Source organism: Perca flavescens, chromosome 9 (genome assembly GCF_004354835.1).
Source record: "Perca flavescens isolate YP-PL-M2 chromosome 9, PFLA_1.0, whole genome shotgun sequence".
NCBI lineage: Eukaryota > Metazoa > Chordata > Actinopteri > Perciformes > Percidae > Perca > Perca flavescens.
This window is the reverse complement of record NC_041339.1, coordinates 28,864,314-28,887,971: the sequence shown is the minus strand read 5'-3', so window position 1 is coordinate 28,887,971 and position 23,658 is coordinate 28,864,314. Positions and strand designations below refer to the sequence as shown.

Sequence of the window (23,658 nt, the reverse complement as noted above, 5' to 3'; positions counted from 1 at the left end):
CTGCGTTGACTGAGAACAAGTGTGGCCTTCCTTGAATTCACGGGGAGAGTGTGTGTATGCATCAGTGGTTAACTGGCTCCTGAGCTCCAGACAATCACCCACTGTTGCAAGAATTGCTGCTCCATTGCTGCCGGGGGTTGGGTTGTATAGCTGCAGAGACTCACAGCTGTACACTTGCCTGATGGCATTCTGTCTCCTCAACGCTGCCTGGTCGTTCCTTTTAATAAGTTGATGATGCAAGTGTTTCAGGAAGTGGAGATTTACTTGGGAGGAGGGGCTCTAGACTAATGACTGATAAAAAATGTTAAATGACAAATGATGTCGAGGTGGAACTTGTTATTGTCTGGTGCACTGACACAGTGGTTAGCTTCCAATGACGTTTAGTTTAACTGATTCCAACTGCTGTGTGGTGCACCTGTGCTTTAATAATAGGTGTGTTCAGTGTGTTGCTTAGGTGTTGGATAGATGTATTCTCTGTTATTCCGAACATAGATAGTAAATTAGGAGGGTACTCTAATTGATAATGAGCATAACAATTACTGGCAGGAGGCTACTGCAGGTATAGACCTTGTTTATGTGACGATGCAAATACAGTGTTTTCCTAGGTTTGTAGAAAACTTAAGTGCACATATTTGGTGGGATTTTAGGGGTCCTCCCTCAAGAAAATGTTATATTAAAAAAAAAAAGAAATTCAATTTCAAAATCATTTTGAACCCTTATTATTACCATATGTGTGTCTAAAACGTTGGAAAAGCTAGAGGATGATGATACTTCAATAACCCTCAAAATGCTTAAAGAGAAACGTTGCCAAAGAAGTCCACTGGGGACCATCTACAATCATTAGATCGGAAAAAAAAGTAATTTAGTTACATTCATTCAGCTTAGGTGGTGCCCAAAATGGCTTGGGTGCTGCGCCTAAGCCTTGTAGGAAAACCCTGAAATATCAATAAACACACTCTTCTTAATTAACTGGGCCACAAACTGGTCTATTTAGAAGATATAAGTGACAACGTTTTCCATCTCACTTCTCACCAACTCTGACTCTTGTCATTACATACAAGTACAGACACTGTGGGGCCATCATCGCACTTACTGTAATGACCTTTAATATGGCCTCACATCTTTTGTTTTGTCTTCCATGTATTTTAAGCCAAAGAGTCTGTAATTTCTTGGCCAATAAGAGTTAGATAAGCTCAGTTGAATCTTGGGTGGTATAACATCAAGCTTAAAAGAGCAGTGTCTCAGTGATTGGTATCTAACCGTGCAGCTAGTTTAAATATCAGTTATATCTGCTGAGAACTCTGCCACCACCCCATTACAATGGAGGTGAGTAGAAGTTGCTTGTTAAATGTGAAACCTGTATTAACTTTGACAGACATTTGAAAAAATGAACAGCAAAGTGTCTTACAAGAAACAATGTCCACGTTACTCAGGCTAATTCCTCACTGTGACCATTTCTATTAGGAACTATTTTCTGGTGAAGCCTGTTGAAAGGCTCTGCTGAGGTTGAACAATATGTTGTTTTTTCTTTTGCCATTATTCGTGTGAACTAACAGCTGTGAAACTGATTTAAACCTAAAAAAACTAATGATGGTGGACTGACAGCCTGTCCACCTTGCTGCAGTATACTCACCTTCTCCACACCAGTGCCTGTAGATATTTTGGCCTGTCAGTGTGAGTGAGTGTATTTAACCCTCCTAACATCTGCAGGTCCCCCCCCACAACAGGTAAAGAGCAAACTATTAAAGGCCGGTAGAAGTTTACTCACAGCCCTTTGTCTGCTCACTGTCTTGTGGACTAAGTCAATCTTTACTCTGGTCTTCAGTGACCTCTTGACTCCATCTGAGTGAACACAAACATGCACCACGCTCGACTCTTTGTCAATTAAGAAGCATCCGGACATGACATACTTAATCTTAGAAAATTATATTTATATTTATATTGTTATTCATGAGTTGTTTGCGGTAGTTTGGAAATGTGTCCAATCTAAAAGTATTTCAAGAGTTGGCCAGAGAGAGATCTTTAAGTGGGTCAAATGAAACCTGGAAACTTGTTGAATTGATCATTTTTGCTCACGGCCGTTTAGACATGAAGAAGACAAGACCACTTGGTGCTTCCATAGTGAAGTAATTATGATCAGGACACAGGTGTTAAAGTGGAAACACGGCCAGAAAGAACAGATATTGGCTGTAGAACAGTCACTTGCTCATGTCCAGGAATGTTTTGGTCGAGATTGAGAAGCGAAGCAAGCATGCAGGAACAGAACACCTGACTAGTAAGACACTCAGATGTTGAAATATCTGCTTGGTTTTAGTATGGATGTGTGTGTGTGTGTGTGTGTGTGTGTGTGTGTGTGTGTGTGTGTGTGTGTGTGTGTGTGTGTGTGTGTGTGATGCTGGGTCTAACAGGAGCGATCTACTGTATGTATGATGGATGTAATTTTTGTTGTGCACGATGTTTACCTCAAACACAGATCAACAGCAATTTTACCGGTACCTGTTCTTTTTTTTGTTTATCCCCTAAATTAAACATTTTAGAGTTGTTTGCGCAGATTAACAGCTTTGCATGCTTTGTTGATACTAATGAAGCTCAGCGCAAATTCTTTCAGGAAGACTTCTGGATAACTTTAATCACCACTATCTCTTCTTAAAGATCAGATGTCTTTTTAGGCAAACGTGCAACCCTCCTTCTCCCCTTCCTCCTCTGGTCATCGTCAACCACGGCATCCTGAGTCCCTTTCCGGCAGACGGCTCCTTTGTTCGGTCTCTGGGTTCCCTCTCCGGGTTCCCTCTCCGGGTTCCCTCTCCGGGTTCCCTCTCCACCATCACCAGTGTCTAGGCTGCTTATGTACTATAAATCTTTGCATATCTGCAAGGAAGTCTCTCCTGATTGAAATGGATTTGGTAAATGGCCTGCCATATAAGACATGTAAACACTGTACTGTCAGTGAGTGAGAGTCACAAAGTCACTCCCTGACAGACATCAATGATGAAACTAAGAATATTGTTTCCCTTTCCTTATGAGGACCGTAAACAGAACTTAAGTGCTCTATTTGCTCTATTTGCCAAGCCATATCGAGCACTTACCTCTCCATCTGCCTCTCAGCCTCTTCCCTCAGTTGAATGAACCATTGTTAGGCATCCAAGCTAATTTTGAGGGGAGAAAGGCACAATCTGTTACTGCTGGAATGATTCATTACAGAGGGGAGTTTTAAGTTGTGATTATTTATAGTCTTGACATGACACCCACTTCCCACATAGTGGTATTTCCCTTAGTCAACAGAGCAGTGTTTGGGGAGCTTTGTCTTGCTTTCAGCAGTCTTTTCCATTAACTGCAAAGGCTGGAAAGCATGTCATAGTGTGCTGTCACTTAGACAGGGCTTTACCACAGGGTTTAATAAAAAAACGATGAAACTGGTGGCTCTGCATATATATATATATATATATATATATATATATATATATATATATATATATATATATATATATATATATATATATATATATATATATATATATATATATATATATATATATATATTGCTTGCTGAGGCAGAAGGATGGTAAATGGTAGGGTTAAGGTACTTACTTGTACCTTACCTGTAATTGTGCTGAAGCAATGACCTGTGTCTGTTTGGTGGCGGAGTCTCAGGGATTCCTTAAATAGGCCTGAACAAGGAGACTTTGTGACGGACAGGCAGAAAAAACTGTCTGAATCAGCATCAGATGGCCCCACTTGTCACTCCAAAAGAGAATGTGAAGTGTTAGTGTATAGTTAGGTTTTTTTTCTTTCTTTTATGGTCTACTTTCAAACCCTGCCAACTTTTAAGGAGAACCAGCTACTCATTGGCTTCATAAATGTCAGTTTTATCCTCTCCCAACAGATGAATAATTGTAATCATATATTCCTCCCTTATTGCTTTTTTTCCTGCTTTGGGGATATGTCTGTGTTCCCGGCAGTGGAATTTCGCACCACTTTCTCGTTGGGGAACAGGTGACAGGCGCAGCTCATAGTGTTTCTACTTACACTCAATCTTTTTCTTTTCTGTTTTCTCTTGTGGTCTTTTTCTCGCCTTCTCTTTCTCTTACCTTTTTTCTCTGTCTGCATCTTTGTTTTTGCTCAAGTATGCAGGGCCGCATTGCTTAGGGAAAACAAACATGGCTGCCTGTCTGTGGCTTTCCGTCAAGCAGGGCCACACAAACACAATAGCCTCTTTGCTGGTTTAATCTGGTCCTCAAAGGCCATTAAGGAGAGATGTTTGTAGGATGGCTACCATGTTGTTTGTAGCCATCACACTCGCATAACAATCCCTGAAGATTTATGGTGTGACAGCAGCCTGTGATTGATAGCATTCTTACATAACTGCATATTAAAATAGCAGGTTTACTGTCTCCTCCTGTCTTTTGTACTACCACCACACTGTGTTGGAAATCACAACAGTAGTTGCCAGAAACCACTTCAAGTTATGTCAGCAGCTGTTACTATGTACAGGGCTGACGGTGTGATTGATTTGGTTTTGAATGTACAGAGTATGCTTTGAAGCCGTACACCATGAATGCTCTGTAAAGTATGTTGTGGGTTATAGTTGTACGAGAAAAGAGATGACATGTCAGTGACTTGGACTACCATTTAATGCAAAAATAAAAAAGTATGCACATTTTTCCACATTTACTAAATAGTTATTATTCCATTTTTCAGTAAGGGTTTGGTGGTTTGATTTATTTGGTAGTTTGACATGTGATTTGACTGATCGTCATGAAGCATGAAAAACTCTCATGCTCATCTGTGGACTGAGCAAATGACTTTTAGTAAAGCTAAGAATCCTATGATTTAAAAAAGTATATGACAGTTAAATCCAATAATTATTATAGGAATACAGTATGGTTTAATGCTAAAACTGGCACATTTTCTATGGTTGGAGACGCTGCTCCATACTCTCCTTTTTCACACCTCTGGTTGGCAATTTCGGCAAATGTTACATAGCATTATACCCATAGGGGTGGTGAGACTGTATAACAAGGATGAAACAACGTGTTCTGCCTTTGCTGTAGTTTAAGAGATTACAGATTTTATCTTAAAACTGTGAGAATAAAAAGTGAAGACATGTGAGGGTAGTCGTACACGGTGGTCTGGCCTTTTTATAGTGTTTAAACATTGCACATGATCCCCATTCAAAAATGGTATTAACATAATCTGTATGTAAAAATCTCATCTGAATAAGTAAAAACTAATGTCATTGCAAAGAGTTCCTTAACATTTAATTGGCTTTTTACTGATTGTAGTACATGCTGCACTCTAGCTATATGGTGGGCAGTGCCACCTAGAGGTGGGGTCAGTGAGGGTCAAAGGACTGAAGTTCCAGGAATGTATTAAAGTAAGGTCACAATATGCAGAATGAGTAACATACAATAGGTCCTAATATCTCAATGTGTGATTGGTACAGTTTGAAATAATAAAGAATTATTCTAAAGTTAGTGAAAAAAAAAAATTCTTTTTATTGTAAGTGCAAGTTTCCCAATCTAAGATGTTGAGCTTTTCCTTTATCTGCTTTTAGTTGCATGATGAGATTTTCAAAAGCATTAGTAGCCTGTATGAAGACGCGGTTTGTGCATTAATAACAGATCACTATTATCATGTACATGGTATGAGTGGCTTTTCAGAATAAAAGCAGATAATTATCTCCTGTGTATAAATAAAAAACAAAGCTTGTTTGACAACCTCTTTTAAGGGCTTTGCGAATGAAGATCGATGAGGCAAAATGCTCTTTACAAGTTGAAAAGATGAATCTCAACATCTCTCTCTAACTCTTAGCTGGGGCTTTTCACTCTCAGTGGTCATAGCTTTTCTCAGGCATGCTTCCTTGAACAGCATTCAGTTGTTAATAACCAAATGTGCCTTTGAGACCAAATCCATCATTGTCTGGAAACAATGACATGGCACAAAAATGCACCCTGCATGATTTTTTTTTTTGGCATTTGAGGCCTTATTTGTGACAGGACAGCTTAGACATGAAAGGGGAGAGAGGGGGAATGACATGAAGCACAGGGCCACAGGTTGGAACCGAACCCGCGGCCCCTGCGTCAAGGACTGAGCCTCTGCATATGGGTGCGCATTCTACCAGGTGAACTACCCAGGCCCTGCGCGACTTTTAACTAAATTTCCAGACTTAAGATGTCAAAGTTAAAAGCCTTTGTAAACACAGTCAGGTAGCCTTTTAAGGGGCTCCCAAGCTTTTTTTCTTCCAACAACTGATTTTAACCCAATATTGACTTGGGGTGAAAGTAGCAAATACTTTCATTATGAATTAATCTAGTCAATTATTCCAATTCATCAATTAATTATTTAGAAATGGAAAAACACAGAATGTAAAAAAGGCACATAACAACTTCCCAGAACCCAATGTGTCAACTTGAAACAGTTAGTTTTTTTCAATCAACAATCCAAAATCCAAAAATAGGCTATTCAATTTACAATCATATAGGCTGTTATCAAAAAATTTTACCAATTCGTTTTTTGTCAATAGACAACACATTATGCTATTAATTGCACCTTTCTTTTTTTTTTTTTGTGCCATGACATGTCAAAATGACCAATGCAAAAAAGTATATTCTTCTTTATAGCCCATGCTTATATCTTTAGTTCGTATCTTAGCCATTCTAACTTTGCAGGAAATATTTCCAACCTCCACTGTCTCAATTAATTGTCCATGTATCATCACCTCGGGGCTCTATTACAGAGAGATCCTGCAGCGCTGAGATTGGAAAAGTGTCCGTGATGGTTTGCTACTCTTGTTCTTGTGGCATGTGGCGAAACTAAGTGGTATGTCACGGTTGGTTTTGGTATACACTTATAAATAGTAACATATGTCACTTGTGTTCCAGTGTCAAGTTGTAGGCCATCAACAATGTCAGCATCACTAAAGAGATATTTGCCTGCTGATTTCACAGAGACTCTTTCTCCTTATGTCAGCAGGAGAAGGTTACTCTTCTTTTTCTTTTTTTTTTTTTAAGGATTATTTGTTTGGGCATTTTAGGCCTTTTTTTCCACAGGACGGATGAAGACATGAAAGGGGAGAGAGAGGGGGAATGAATTTATATTTATATTTTTAGAGGACGTGTAGCTGATCATCTTAATGAGATCAGTGTTGGTTCATGGACAACAGTGGATATTAGTAAGATGGTGTTGAAGTAGGAAAGCAAACATCCTATCACTTAACTTGTTGTGACAGCATCTGCACTTATAAGCAAATAACATAAACATGAATAAAGTGGAGCTGGACCAGAACATGCACAAAGACTGCTTAGGTGTAGAGAAAGTGAATGAGAGAGGGGGAATGACATGCAGCAAATGGATGCAGGTTGGAATTGAACTCACAGCCACTGCGTTGAGGAGTAAGTCTCTATATATGTGCGCCTGCTATACCAACTGAGCTAAACTGGCCACAAGAAGTCTAAACTTCTAATAGTTAATGACTGAATGGAAAAACAGCCACATTATAGTCATTGGTGTTTTTCTCAGATAATTGACTTGTGACCATTATTTTCTGTGGAGCTGATTTATTATTTGACTTGAGTGTTGGTTCATCTGTGTGCTTTGACTCTGCCTAAGTGTACTCAGGATCATCTGTAGGCCACTGCTGTAGCATACTAACATCTCTCCTTTGAGTTTTGCATTAAGTGAAAACCACCTGAAATGCCTCTTTATGATGAACAGCAATTCCTCATATAAACTATATCACTAGGGTTGGAATTAGATGAGAAAATGGTGCTGCCAGTGTTAAGTGTTAAGAAAGAAGAGGCATAAGTTGTCAGCCCTGGTCCTCTAGTTATTACAGTATGTTCCTCATCTCCCTCCTATTTACGTTGGTTTCATCCTACAGTTCTGTTTTTCCATCACAGGCTGCAACACACAAAGCAACTTAGACACTCTAAATTAGTCATACATGTTAATGTGTGTGTGTGTTTATATATGTATTTGTCCTGTGATGGACTGGCAACCGGAATAAGTGGACATATGCATGTTTGAGAGCAGGGTCTTTTTTGGGGGGAAATGCTCATCTGTGTAGCAGAATTTTGATCAGAATTGTCCTTAATTAGCGCGACACATTTACTGATTGGATCCTTTGCCTCCATTTCTATGTTTCAATAGATTGCTATTAAAATGAGCTAATCTCTTATTAATTTGTGTTTCTGCGTCCCTCTAGGTGGAACTTTATCCTGCTCCTGTCAGTATGCTCAGCAGTACTTTCTGGAGAAGAAGACTACCTAGCTCAAGGTAAAGAGAAGAACCTGAATGCATACTATATATATATATATATATATATATATATATATATATATATATATATATATATATATATAAATAAAGACCCCCATCTATCTTTTTGTCTTTGCGAATAGTCAACTACTCTGACATTTGATCATTCAGCCATATCTACAGTCAGTTTTTAGCACTTCATCCATCTCTGGCCTCGTGGTACCTTACATAAAAATCTTCCTATTGAGTTGCATGTAGTGAGGTATACAGATTTAAAATCTTGGGAAAGAAGAACACCGTTATCAGATTTATACTCAGCATCGGCAGAAACCAGAGTTAAGGTTCTGAGACAGAGAAAGTATCAACTCAAAATTAAATTTTTACTACAATGTTTTATATTTTCTACTGCAGCAAGTATATTTCGGGACAGTGGTTGCAAACAGGAGTTCCTCTTTCTTTGCTCTTCTCGGTTTTAACCTTATCCTTCAACATGTCTGCTCTTGCTCTCCAGGCCACAGCATGCACGTAGAAGCAGCCTAAATAGACTCTCACCCGGTGTTGCCTTTATGCTTGCCCATCTTGTTTCCTCTCAGTGCTCTCATCTCTGGTCCATCAGAGAAGGCTCTAATATGTGAAGTACATGCTAAGAAGAGCATTCTGGGAAAGTACACCAATCAGTCAGACAAAGAGGAAGAGGAAATCTCAGGTAAATGCTTAGCATGTATTGGCAACTGTGCCTCAGTTGGCCAAGTGCTGGGGATAAATTGATGTCAATCAGTTTAAAATGAAACAAAGCAACAAAGGATGAGAGGAATTGAAGGTGAGAATAGAAGAAGTTGATGATAGGTAGAAGCGTATTTTCTTTACCAAGTCACAGTTGGTACAGTAAAGACGGTTCCTTTATAGCCGTTGGACAGATTGAGTATAATCCCACATATTACCCAGAATGTAGTCTGGCTCACCGGATGTACAGTGCTGGAATAAAGCCTGACAGACTTTGGATTTCCCTCCTCCACTGTCTTTTTTTGCAAGCGTACCGTCGCTGCATCCGGGGCTTAGCACTGCCCACGACAGTTGTGATTGGTTTAAAGACGTACAAACAAGCCAACAAGTTTTTTCCCCTATCCCAGAATAGATAAGCTGTGTAGCAACATCATACTCTGGTGCTGACACAGCGCTGTTGAGATAGGTCTAGCAATGCATGACAACTTCCTTGATAGAATGTGCCTTCACTCAGCAAGAAGGAATGCTGTCAAAAGAATGTAAAGAAAACTCGGATATGTTTGAATCAGCAGGTTGCACTTTGTGAATTTGTTGAGAGGTTTTATTGTTTTTTGAGTGGTGTATCACTGGACCACTGCCAGAAATACCACATAGAGTGTGAACAGGACAAGGTCGTCAAAAAAAATACTATTAATTATTCCATCAACAAGAACCAAACTTGGTAAAACAGCTTTCTCATCATATGCACCAAATGTCTGGAATGAACTCCAAAACCCCTTAAATCTAGAATCACTTCCACCATTCAATATGTTTAAAAACCTTTAAAGTCAACTCTGACTTAACAGTGTAAGTTGTATGTCTGTATTCGCTTAAGTTAAGTGTAGAGATTTGTGGTGTAGTATGTAACCATTGTCCTGTCTTTTATGTATTTTGAAACTTTTTGCCGCCAGTGTTGGCCATAGACAGTATATAATGGACCAATAGACCCCGTTGCTCTGGACGGAGACCAGTGAAGGCTATTAGAAGCACTTTTCCGGTGATGGCCAGCTTTACTGCGCAGCCTCCAACTGAGAGAATGTGACGTGAGCAACGTGTCTGAAAGTTATAAGTCTTCTGGTAGCTGTGGCAAGAGAAATCTCAATCATTCCCAATCTTACAGATACGGAGACTGTAGGTGTATGTAAGGAGATAACATGGGCACAGGCTAATTATTGATCACTAACATGCTAGTTAACATTAGTAATTAAACCTAAACATCTCATGTAAGTCGAAACTGCCTGCGAGCTTCTCCTGTACTATACGGTAATTCCTCTACTATGCGACAGTAAGTCACTTGGTTATGACACAATCGTTAGGCTATTTTTACAAAAACGTCTGCTACGGAGCCATAACGTGAGGTACAAGGTAATGGAGCCTTTTATACATTGTCGTGTTTCTTTGGAACTAAACAACGGACAAATAGAGTCTTTAAACGCTTCAGATGTAAAGTTATTCGCAGTCAAGTGACGTAAAAAAAAAATGGCGGTCAGCGGAATGCTAACAGGAGGTGATGGCCAGTTAACAACAAAATGGCGCCATGATGGCTCGAGTTCTGAAGCGAAGCTTACCCCTTTGGTGTTGGCCAGGAGTTACTGTAACTCAATGGGACTTTTCCTGGTTAAATAAAGGTTAAAAAAAACAAGAAAAAAAAAAACACCTAACTTAAGCTTGACCTCATGATGAATCCTTGGATATATGTTCACATCTCCACACTGTACTGTATCTGCATTGTCTACTGCCTTTTGCACAGAGGAAAAATAACTGCCTCAAGGGTCCCTCCCCTTATTCCATCTAGCATTGTCTTCTCCCCACACATCTATAGTTGATGATCCCGCTCCAGGAACAGGATCAATCCATCATATGGAGGGGGGGAGGAATGCACACAGAGTTCTAGAGCAGCTTCACATATGAGACAGGTTAATTGGAATCTGAGCTGACTTTACCTCAGGCTAAGAATGTCAAGGACATCTAATGTCAAAACAACATCCATACGACCATTATCACACTTTCTCTCTCTCCCTCTCTTTTCCTACCTCCTTCCAAAGCACTGAAACAGATCTAAATGCGTTATCTCATAAGTGGTCTAGAGGCAAAATATACTACTACATTACTATATTATACCCTTGCTTAGATCATCCGTTGTAGATAGTCCTTCCCTGCTTCAACAGTCATACCTGGAGTTTCAGGACTATATACCCTGTAAAACATGCAACATCCATTTATTTTCACAATTTCAAAGATGAACCATATGTCTTGAGATCGGTCTCAAGACCCCTTTTTGAAGGTCTTGGTCTTGTCTCAGAATAGACCACATTTTTACTCGGTCTTATCTCGGTCTCGGATGAAGAGGACTCGGATTTTATTTCAATATCGGTCAAGACCACAAATTTGATGCTATCACTAAAGTGCCTGTGTCTAATCATTACTGTGATTAGATGTAAAACTTCCTGCCTCAAATGCAACCAATAACTTGACTCAGGTCTATGAAATGTGTTACTGTTTACCCCCGTTCTCCGCCACCCAAAGGGATTTAGCGACTATTAGTTACACATATTAGCTAGTTTTGTATATACACTGTAAGTTTCAGTTGTTTGGTCTGGTCTTGTCTCGGCCTCAACCCCTCAAAGTCTTGGTCTTGTCTCGGTCTCGCTCGGTCTGGTAATAACTTGGTCTTGGTTTAGGTGGTCTCGACTACAGCACTGGTACTGATCCTACTTTTCTCTCAGGATTACGATTCTGATACCTAAATGCAGGGTACTGCACCAATCTCATAACAGTGCTCTTTTCTCTTTTTCAGTTATAAACCTGCATCTCACCTGGGATCATTCTTTTATGTTTGCTATACGGTATAATGAGGCTGTTACTACAGAAAACGTATTAAGTATAAGTTGACTAAACCTTTTTAGATTGTATTGTTCTAGCTTAGAGTAACACATTGCATTTGATAGTGACAAAGTAACGGTATTGACTGTTAATCAGGCGTCTGGCCAATTCATGAAATAAGGTAAATATCTGCATCTAACAGTACTCTCAGCTGAAGATTTAAGACATGTATGGCTAGTTTGATGACATCAGGTCCTTATCAGCCTTCTTTGAAACCTATGTTACACAAGATGGCTACTAGTTTTTCTTTAAAACGTTGACAACTTTAAGATATGTTTTATGTGTCTAATAATATGCTTTAATTCCAGCTGCTTTCTTATACAGCCGTTCCTTTATACAAAGTCACCATCTGGTAGCTTGTTCAAACATTTCTGCTGTCGACATTTCAGAATTTCAGAAGTTATTGGTAGTACTCCTGACAAAGGTGAAAGGTCAAAAGTTTGTACATGTGCAACTCATCTAAAATAGGCTTGTTGTAGCTTTGATGTGTGTTTTTTTTTTTAGTGGCTGCAGTCTTAACGGTTGTTAGCAGCGTAACACTGAAGACAGCCTTTCAAGTATTTTTTAACGAGTAAAATAAATGATAGAGGACAATGATGCCGTTGAAAGCTTTGCTCTGGCGATGCAGATCACTGGTTGAGTTAGTGCGTTCAGTTCCCCCTCAGTAATAACAAATCAACTAACCCCCCTTTTAAAGTTGGCTCCCCAAATAGAGAGAAGTTGTTTCAAAGGAAGTTAGTGTATCTGGATTAGCAATGAAAATACCTCAAACTGCCCCTGAGATCTCCCCACCAAAACACTTAGATGCACTCACGCACACGTGCACACAAACGCACAGGCTTTAAAACCTTCACCGTTCTTAGCTTCCATATCGCTGCTGCCTCAGTCAGCCAGCATGCTCACCGATGCACACATTCACTCACAATGTACTGTATATCTTCCCAATCTCCCCCTCTTTTTCTGTCGCACATGCAAACACATACAGACACACAGGCCAGCTTGGCTTCTAAAATGACCGACTTGTGTGTCATCAAGTTCACATTTACAATTATAATATGTGTCAAATACCCTTGTTCCCATTTCTCATAATAATAGTGTCATTTTTATTTTATTTCTGGGACTATCACTGCTCAATACTAACATATGTGACACATGTGACACATTGCCTTCTAGCCTAGTTATATATATTGCTATTAGTCAAAGCCAAAACTGCACAGAATATTTTCTGTCTCCAAACAATGTTTAAGTGCTTTGGCCTGGCTGTGCCTCACTGTCAGCAGACTTAACGTAACTTATTTGAAGAATTACCTGCGGGCATGGGAAAAGAATGACAGGACCATTTGGAGGAAAACTGCTCTCATGAATCTCTGGTGGCAGATTTATTCAAAAAGTGTGGACTGGCTTCCTGTATCCTAGTTAGGCCCCATCCTTCTAATAGTCCCCTTCACTCATCTGGGCCACAGCTGCCTTTCTGGTACTTACTCCAAGAGAAAAACTGGAAGGGGTCACCAGCATCATGGGGAGACTGACCAGTGACTTTTTTTCTCAGTCATTTGACTTGAACAACCACAGATTATGCAATCTCCCACATTTGTTGCAATGGCGTATCTTTTTTGAGTTACAATTAGGAGCCATGGAAGAGGAATAAAACATTTTTGACACTTGTTAAACCATCACCAATCAGTGAACAGTGAGAATTGCAGTATTATCTACAGATATGGGGTGTACTTTTTTGGTGCTCAGTTTGTGCCATTCTACTGCATAGAGAGCCCAGTTTTATGAAAAGACCCTCTTTCCAGGGGTAAACTATTTTTTAAAGAAAAGTCCAGGACCTGTTTATGTATTTATTTTTCAAACTATTTAACCAAATAGTCTACCCGCTTTGTGATCCAGTCTCGGCATGTTAACCTTACTTGTCTTCTCTGTCCTTCAGGAGTGGATATCCTCTATCGATTGGGCCTTACAGCTCAAAGCAGTGCAGACGAGAGGACAAGCTTACCTTCGACTGCACACACCACTGTTCCCTCAACTTTGAATCTCCCTCTTTCTGGATATGGGGTATTATTCAACTCAAACTCCCTCTATGAGGCTCCAGCAGGCAGTCTGTTCCCGCCTGAGATTGGCGAGGAGTTCTCTGTTGTGGTTAGCCTAAGCTCCTGGCGAGCAAACAATGCTTTTCTTTTTAGTGTCAAAGACAGCAGGGACCGGCTGCGTTTTGGCATTCAGCTGCTGCCACGCAGGGTGGTGGTTTACACTGCCGAGAAAGCCTCCATCTACTTCCCCTACAACTGGCAGGATGGGCGCCAGCACCCTTTTGCTGTTGGTGTTCGTGCACGCTCAGTGTCCTTCTATGCGGATTGTGGGGCGGTGCAGCAGCGGGAGCAGACCCTGGGGAGATCTCAGACACTGGGGGATTCTGGGGGACTCTTCACTCTGGGGAGGATGAACTCCAAAGCGGCACCTTTTAATGGTCGAGTCTGCCAACTAGATATCTATCCCTCCGCCCAAGCTGCCGCGCACTACTGCAACTACCTTAAAACACAGTGCCGGCTGGCCGACACTTACCGATTGCCTTTGCCACACCCCGGTTTGGATATTGAGGCAAATGACCCTCCTTCTAACCCCTTGACAAAGTCCCTTGTTGGAGTAGCAGCTACCCATCATAACCCCTTAAAAGCCACAGCAGCTTTCAATGTGTCCCCAGGTAGTTTGGTCACACAGTATTCAACACTGAGCCCATCAGCACAACCTCATCTGGGGGATCAGAGCCACCTTTCCAAATTGGATCCCCTGGCCCACTCCACCACATCCTCGCTTCAGCCTGACAGCCCCACCTTAGCTACCTTGAGTGGACGAGCAGTTTTGGATCTCGCCCATAGCACAACTATCACCACTACCAAAAATGTGTTGGCAAAAGCGAGTAGCCCCCAGGGGGACACTGATCACTCTGAAAACAGCACAGAGGAAGACAGCAGCTCCGGGATCCTACAGACTCCAAATGCCACCCCAGGCCTGGTTTCCCTAGTCAGGCAAAGTCGAGTGAAGGAAGGACTCAGGAACAATTCCATCGCCAGCTCCAGGGACTCTCACTCTGGGCCTCAACAGACTCGTCAGCCCCTGGAGACTCATCTGAGAGCCAACGGCACCACTTTGTACCGGGAGAATCAGGTGGACACCTCAGAACAGCATGACCTGGATGGCAGCTATGATGACGTAGATATGGGAGGATATGATTATGGATATGAGGATCCAGACTATTTCTATGACTATGAAGATGGTTTACGTGGCCCCAAAGGAGAGCGAGGTGCTCCGGTAAGTGACTGAATTTATGAATGACAAGTAGCGCTATGAATGTTTATGGAACAGTATCCAAAGAGTCGAGATACAAGTCAGTGCATTGCTATACGCTCAAGTGGGAAATATCAATACAATCAAAGGTAATTTATGACCATCACACTTAAAATGCTGAGTAAAATTTGGCTTTGTTACATACATGATATACTATATAATAAAAAAAGTATTTTGGCAGGGCGGCGTAGTGATTTAGAGGTGATAGCATATCCAAGCATCCAAACTCTTTTTTTCATGTATCTACAAGTTGTTAAAATAATACGCCATTCCCTTGCTGAAATATTGCCAGCCACTTTTGCTCTTATGTCAGAGAAGATAACTCATCTGAGGGTTGGAGGTATACTTGGCAAGAAAAATTAGCTGTCCATCCAGCCTCATGATGTAAGCTGGCTGTCAGGATAGCTTTGCCACTGTACGTGCTTTTATAGCTCAGATTCACAGGAATTGCGTATGTTTCCGTGAATGAGGTGTGTGGGGAATTTCTATATGATCTGTTTAAACTTAGGAGTGTATGAAATGATGTAATATGTCTGGACTCATCTACCAGTTTCCATAGCTGAGTGCCTGCAGGTATTAAGGTGGGACACAGCTTTGCCAGCACTGAGTTGTTGCATCTTATCTTCACGTCTCAGAGCCCGAGTACACTGTACTGCAGTATTATGAGCATGATACAATCTAAGCCACAGGCCCTTTTCCAGTGGTTTACAATTTGGCAAACTTATTGATACATTTTTATTTTGTGTGCTTTGACTATGCTGACCACTTTGACGCAGGCATGTTTTGAATGCTGGGTCAGCTGAAGTTCAGTGGCTCACTATGTGTCATTGCATCTCAGTTGAAACTTGGAAAAAAAATGTGGAATGTGCAGGGGGAAAACGTGAGCCTGGTTAAAGCGTTTTTTGCTGGACAAACCTGAATTTTTTTTCACTAGAGCAGCCTGTGTCAGAAACCCCAAGCCAGGGGCTCTTTTTTATTTTGTTTGTTTGTGAAATTATCAATGGGACCTATTTTTAAATATAGGTTTGACTATATGTGATTATAACAGTGCTTCCAGGTAAATATGAATACTTCCAAAGAAGAGTGGAAGGTGTACTTCAGTCAGTCATCATGTCATTAATGCATTTCCCCCTCTTGCTAAATGTCTCAGTTACATGGTCTGTTATTAAGCTACCTGGAGCAGCAGCTTTCTTTTTGACCGCAGGTTGGGTAACAGTCAGCTCACGGTAATGTCACATAACGCAACAAGTTCAAAGGATGATTCATTCTACCCTTCAACTTGACAGAAATTTGACTTCTTGAATTGACTCCACTGGGAAAGATTTGGATTTTACTGCATGATGGCCTCAGTTTCCTTAGGCCCTGTTGTGGCGAGGGCGGTGGTGTTCTCACAGTTTCCATGTGTCTGTGTGTGGGAGTGTAGAGGAATAAACAGCTGTTTCTTTATTCATGTCTCCCTCTGTGCCCATCTACTGCTCTGACAGGGGATAAGGATGCTCCATAGCATCCCATTATAATGTCTTGCTATAGCAACAATTCAGAATAGTAAATATGGGACTGCTTGTTTAGGGGAGATGGCAGTGGGGAGCATCAGAACAACCTGAAGAATAAATAGCCTCCTTGACCAGGAGGGGATTTCCTGCTGACTTCTTAATGTTGTTTATCTTTCGCACTTAATTTACAACTCATATCAATTCACGTACTAGCTAATGTCTTCCGCCAAGTGGTTTCAAGTATATCTAAACTTTACTTTTTTTGGGGTTATTTCTCCCGACTAGACTTTGGCAATCAGCCACTTTAAAGCCATCTATTCAACGTACAAGGAAACGGTTTACAGGCTGTTCTTTGTTGGATGGCCGTAATTAGGGCTGTTTGGTAATCAAATATTATTGGTAATTGGCCCCTAATAGAATCAAATATTTACGAAATTCTCAGATAGTGTGGTTCAGATTTCAAAACTATATATCTTTGAAAATTATAAACAAAAGAAAACAATCTAGAGAAACACTAAAAGAAGAACCTTGGACTGGGTGCAGTTTAGCATGAGTTTAACTCTTTGATTTGTGATTTTTGTTTTTCATTTGACATCTATCAGAACATGACATGCAGTTGTTCCCTATGTTTCATGCTACGTTTTTCCATGGGTTATGTTAATCCCACAGGCTGGCCAAAGGCTGGTGGTGTCAGTCTCATCTCGAGAATGTAATTCGACCCTTCTGCTCAGAGATTCCTAATAGAGCTTTAAGTTTAAAACACTTGGCTCCTGTCTTTGAACTTCATAGCTCTTACATACATATAGCACATACTCATCATTGTGGAGGCCTGGACAGTGAACTGCATGTTATCGCTTGCCATTAACATACTCTATCTTTCTTTTTTTCCCCCTTCACTCCCTCTCTCTCTGTCTCTCTCTCCCCCCTCTCTCTACAACATTCCCTTCTTTATCTCCATGTCCCTCTGTCTCTCTGATTTAGGGTCCTCCTGGTCCCGCTGGTTTACCTGGTCCTCCAGGAAAAAGAGGTCCTCGGGTGAGTAACCTGCGCAAAGGTGATGGTATACAGGCAGCATGCTGTAAAGTAATTGTTACCTATTGATCAGGAGGAGGAGCATTCTGACCATCACACTTCATGGGCTAGTGAAATACCATTAAGAAGAAGTTAAATTCAAAATAGAGGGTTTTTTTAACGAACAGATAGGTGTCTTTTATCTATTTGAATGCAGTACAAAACTCCTATATACATCTGTACTGAGAATTTTAGTTGGTAGACTGAGCTGAGATAATATGAACATAAATATTTTATAGAAGGTCATAAAGGGAAAACAAACGAGAAGAAAAGACAACTGTGTACAAAAAGTGCGTTTTTTTTTAGATTTAAATTATCATCTTTTGAGATGCTAGCCACTCTTCAGGGGCCACCATAGCACAGAAAGTATTGTGGTTTGATCAGTGAGTCACTATCAAGAGATTAAGGTCAGGTTTATTGGCCTTTAATGCACTGAACGTGCTTATCAACAGCACTAGGGTTAGGGTTTACACATTCACTGAAGATTTTTTTTCTTTTCATCTTTTTTTATGGCAGTTAGCAGACACATGTGTTTTGCCTGTATTTACCATCACAGTCCAGCTGCAAATGTCGGGAAAAGAGGCACTGCTAGACTTGTTTGTGGTTGCCGTGACTAAACTCAGGAACAAGCCTTACTTTGTAAAGGCTCATGCCTATTTGATAGTTTGCTTTGAGGATGCAGGCGACATTATTTACTTGTCCACACCTTTGGAGCAATAAGGTTGAGTGACCAAACTGTCCCAGCTGCCATTAGCAGCAGCTTTGGCGGCACAGGCTGCATTTCCACTCTAATCTTGAGACTACACTGTATGTAACTTCCTAGGCTGTCATAATGCAATGCTGCAATCATTCCACAGGCCCTGGAGGCATCTTTAAAACAGAACAAGACACATTTTACTAAATAAATGTGGTATGTGTTTGAGGGAAAGTGTATGAATAGTTCACTTTTGGTCATTGTAGAAGTTCTACCCTGCACAGCAACATCTTCTGGCTAATTTAAATCAGGCAATGTAAATATCTACAGTGTGTCAGTGTTGCAGTGGACAACATGCAATAAAATGAACCTAATGCTAGATTATATTGACAGTTTTGCTTTTGAACCACATCAGGCAATGACTCTCAAATACTGATGCAAATCATTGCTCATTAACATGGGAACATGTGGTTACTACATGTTTATGTGAGAGGGGTTGTTTCTGTGTGTGTGTGTGTGTGTGTGTGTGTGTGTGTGTGTGTGTGTGTGTGTGTGTGTGTGTGTGTGTGTGTGTGTGTGTGTGTGTGTGTGTGTGTGTGTGTGTGTGTGTGTGTGTGGTTGTCTGGGAGTAAATAGTCTGTTCAAAGTAACATACAGATATAGCATTTTCCCTTTTGCTTCTTTTCCCCTCATAGTGGGCATTCTTAGCAAAAACAGCTAAAGGGGTTGCATTGGTGGGTGGGTACCAGTGAGACAATGAAAGATGATCCAGGAAGTTGGAGTAACAGATCGAAGCGTTTAAAGGCTTAACAGATGCTAGAACCCTGCACAATTCTTTGTAATACCCACAGGCAGGATTTAACAACTCTGGAAAGTTATCACAGCAGCAACCATTTTATCTTTTGGCACAACATTCACAAGGTGAACAGTAGAAAAACAGTGTTAAAGTAATGTACCAGCCTTGTGCCGTTGCATATATTTAACCGGCCAACATAGCGTTTTGCCAGATGACGTCACGTGCGTTGCAGCAACAGTTGACCCAGGTTCAACGTTTTTGTCAGGTGACCCTACATTGTTTTGTTGGAGCCCCCTGCGTTGACACCCCTGCTGTGTCAATGGACTGGCTCCATTCAAATGAATGAGAGGGCTGTGTTCTTTCACTCAGAGCTCAAGTTGGTCGGGAAGCGGCCTTATTTTCTGCTTTATTTTAACAGAAAGCACGACAGGCAGACTAGAAGGCAGATAGACAGGAAGACAGGCTGGTAGACAGAAAGAGGTGGCTGACAGTAAAACATGTGTCCTAGTAAAAGGCTTGGAGAGCACATAGCTGATACAGAACATACTCTTAACCCCATAGGCTAAGTCATAAAGTGGAGAAAGAGGGAGGCTTGGAATCATTATGTGGTGGGAAGCTGAGGGCAGTGTGCGATACTGTGGTTATGTCTCTGCTGTCTCAGCACAGCAGCAGACTTATTTTGCTGCCTCTAATTGTTAACGTTATCAGACTGTGACTTTGAACCAGGGTATACCTTTTGGTGTGGGCATTTGTCATGGAAAAAGACACATTTGCTTCAGAGGTTCTTTTATTCTAAACAATCTATGAAGTGGAAGACAGTTTAAGTATTCAGTTGGTGATTAATACAGTAATCAAGTATTTTATGTAGGATATTTTTGTATTTTTTTTTTACTGTTGAGTATTTACTGGCCCAATACATATCACATCACAGTAATGCCCATAGAAGTTGTTGGTTAATTTTGTCTGTGATGCATGGCTAAGACAAATTTATTTACATTTAAGACTCTTCATCACACTTTACCAACCAAATAATGACTTAAAGAGTTCACTTTCTTTTCTTTACATTTTCTATGCATGTGCAACTTGCTCTTATAGAAGCCATGCTCAGATTAATGACATCTCAACTGACAGTGAGAAAATAAGAAAGATAGAGGGAGAGCCGTCTTCCAGGCTCTTGGCTGTAGTGCAGAGAAAGCGAGGTCTGCAAGCAGCAGGGTTACAGATGTGCAGGAATGTAGTGTATTTATAGTTTTTGTGTGTGTGTGTGTGTGTGTGTGTGTGTGTGCGTGCGTGCGCGCATGCGTGCATGCACATCTAGTTTTAGGCATACGTTTGCATGTGTGGTTGTGCATTCATTGCATACCTGTGATGTTCAAGGAATTCAGGTGATTGGTCTTTCCTCTGACAGACGTGGTAGTAGTAGAGCTTCCGTGATTGGTCACGCCAGAATGTGCTTCCTATTGTGAGATATCGAGCAAGGTTTGCACTAGAACTATAGAATTCACGGATTCTAGAGACATTATTTTTCTTTTACAAGATTACCTTCATTATATCTCTCTTTAGTTTACGTTGCTGCTGGGAATTTAGCTGTTTTATGACTTTGTAACCTTAAATAATAAGCTGTTGTCAGCAATGCACAGTAACTTAATTTTGCTCTTTCTCTCTCTGTCTGCATCTGATCCAGGGTCCCACTGGTCCACACGGAAGCTCAGGACAGCCTGGACCACCCGGGTCCAAGGTGAGTGGCCTTCTCCTATGGCAGGGAGACATAAACAACCAACAACCATTTGCAGCAATTGATAGTACATATAGATTTGGCGGAAAAGGCTCTGCTGTTTGAGCGAACTTTCGATGAATCTTTGCAGTGACAAGGATTCTGCTCAGTCATAATCCCCTTTAATGAACTCATACATCAACATTTAATCTTTGGTAAATCAACGATACAAAATACCAGATAAGGAGGAAGTTGGGGTGGTGAAGGGAGCTGCAGCAGCGAACGGCAGTGACGTGGGCGCAATCAGCAGAGTAAACATTATATCATTTTAAAGCATATTGCAAACAGCTTATGCTGATGAGCCAACACAAGCCTGGCTGCACTGCTCTGCCTGAACTGTTGCTATGCCTCATTTAATTGTCTGAGACTACTTTGTTGTAGTTCAGTGTCTATGCTCGGTCCAAAAAATTATGTCACAATTCTCAATAATATGCACACTTGATAATATGCTTAATCAAGCTACAAGTAAAGCAAAAAACAACAGATTAGTATTTATTAGTTGGAATATGCCCATTCGCCTCATTAGGCGTTACCCAAGCATACTGTATACTAGTGGATAAGGCTAAGAAAGCTAAGATAACCACAAAAATAATTGAAGGATACCTAACCTTGGAAAGGATGATTATTAAGATAAAACTGACAAATCACTATTTGCAGTCATAAATGGCACATAATCGTTTATAGAATTTTGTTGGAATAGAACTTTGTAAAGGTGCTGGTTTAAACATTATAGTAAACAATCTTCATATTCCTAACGGACTTGGGTAGAGAATATATCTTTTTATGCCTTTTATAATGTGATGAATTCAGATTTGATAAAATGAGACTAAAATGTAATGTTATGTGCATATTTTTGCAATACTGCATTTCTATCACGCACACCAGAAAATGGACCCACAAATGCACGACTTAGGTGAGTAAAGTTCAGTGGATTTATTAGCACACTAATAAAACTAAAGGTAACAGTGTTAAAAATATGACAGGCAAAGGGCAATCCAAAAAAACAGGCAATGGTCAAAAATCCAAGGGAAACAGGAACTAAAGACAGACAGGGGAGACAGTGAGACACAGTTGCAACACATAGGGGCAGGGGCAGATAATCACACAGGTGGGAAAGCAGAAGACAGGAAGTAAAACAAGACATAACATGGGAGAGCAGAGAGACTACAAAATAAAACAGGAAAAAACTACAACAGAAAACCCCCAATTGTGACTATTTCTAAAGACATGGACAATTCCACGGTTATGTATTCTTTTGATGTAGGGCTCCATATGTAGTCTACTTAAATGGAATTCCCAGTTGAACAACTGATACAAAGGATTTTGTTATGAAATTCGAGAAAATCCAAACCGTGTCGGTCACATAGAACACTTGGGTATTAAACCAGGTGGTTGATTGTATATTGTGGCAGTCTGCACCCAAAGTTAAAGTCTTCAAAGTCGTGCACTTTCATAACCTATCATTTCCTGTCTAAGAAGTGGTGATAAATGTGAAAGCACCCTTGTTTATGATGGCATCGTTGGTTGGATTTGGGAGTCATTATTTTACAGTTAAATTAAGATTTCAGAGAAGGGGATGACAAGCCTGAGCTCTCTCTACCGCCTGAGGAAGTGTACTGTCATTGCCCATACTGGTCTGCCAATCACCAGTGAGAAACAGAACCAAGAGCATAAGATGGCAATGTCATTACTACAAAACATCAAAGGACATTTATCAGGCTTGACGGCAAGTATTTGACTCCTTTCTAATTAAGTTGTCTGTTTTTTTTTCATTTGTAACTGAGAGCCATCTCCCCTAGGCAGGCAAATCATCGGATTTGTTATAAGGTTTCTTATTTTCTAGAAAGAGATATACACACAGTAACACTGTAGATAGTGGTAATGTATTTCCCCTTTAACTGTTAGTTGGCCAGTCATCATAAACAGACAAAACCATTATAGCTCCTCCCACTGCATATTCTGAAACATACATACCAATAAACCAGTGAACAGTTACTCAGTAAATCAAAACTTACTTAACACTTTTGGAATGTCAGAAGAACTGCTGTAAATTATAAAAAGCTATTCCAAAACATTTTCCAATCCCTGATAGTCCGCTAATTCCACAAAGAAAAGGACTCTAAAACCTGACAAATCGGGGATTGTTAAGAGTTCTTCCCTACATATTTTGCTATTTGTATTCTGTTTAAAAAACCATCAAAGACACAATAAAAACAGTTAGCTAAAGCAAACTGACAAGTTAGGAACTGTTGCTCTCTCCTGCACATTTTTGTACTTGAGGAGGTTGGAGGGGGCCGAAGGGGTCAAGTGCAGAGCAATTCGGTGTGTGCGATGACAAAATTACCTGTTTTTGTTGTAATCAGTATATCATTTTTAAATATATTTAATATTTTATTCATGTTTTAGGCCTAGACATAACCCAAACCCATATTATGCATGTGAAATGTGTCTGACTCTTGCCTGAATTTATCATGCGTCTCAGGCTCGGCGCTGCTCGGTTTGTAGACCTCATCTGGAGACCTCTGCAGCTCATGTTGCTTGCCTTACAAGACCCTGTTGTGATCTCACCGGGTCACTGAAT

The 23,658-nt window shown here is 40.5% G+C and overlaps 1 protein-coding gene across 1 annotated transcript in view; it reads left to right on the top strand.

Moving 5' to 3' along the window:
• Window positions 1–23,658, top strand: part of col24a1 (collagen type XXIV alpha 1 chain) — a 117,310-nt gene that overhangs the window by 18,214 nt on the left and 75,438 nt on the right. The window contains exons 3-6 of the mRNA XM_028587951.1: window positions 8,204–8,274; window positions 13,835–15,213; window positions 17,724–17,777; window positions 20,988–21,041. Of these exons, the coding sequence (XP_028443752.1) occupies window positions 8,204–8,274; window positions 13,835–15,213; window positions 17,724–17,777; window positions 20,988–21,041 (1,558 nt within the window). The remainder of the gene's footprint in view (window positions 1–8,203; window positions 8,275–13,834; window positions 15,214–17,723; window positions 17,778–20,987; window positions 21,042–23,658) is intronic.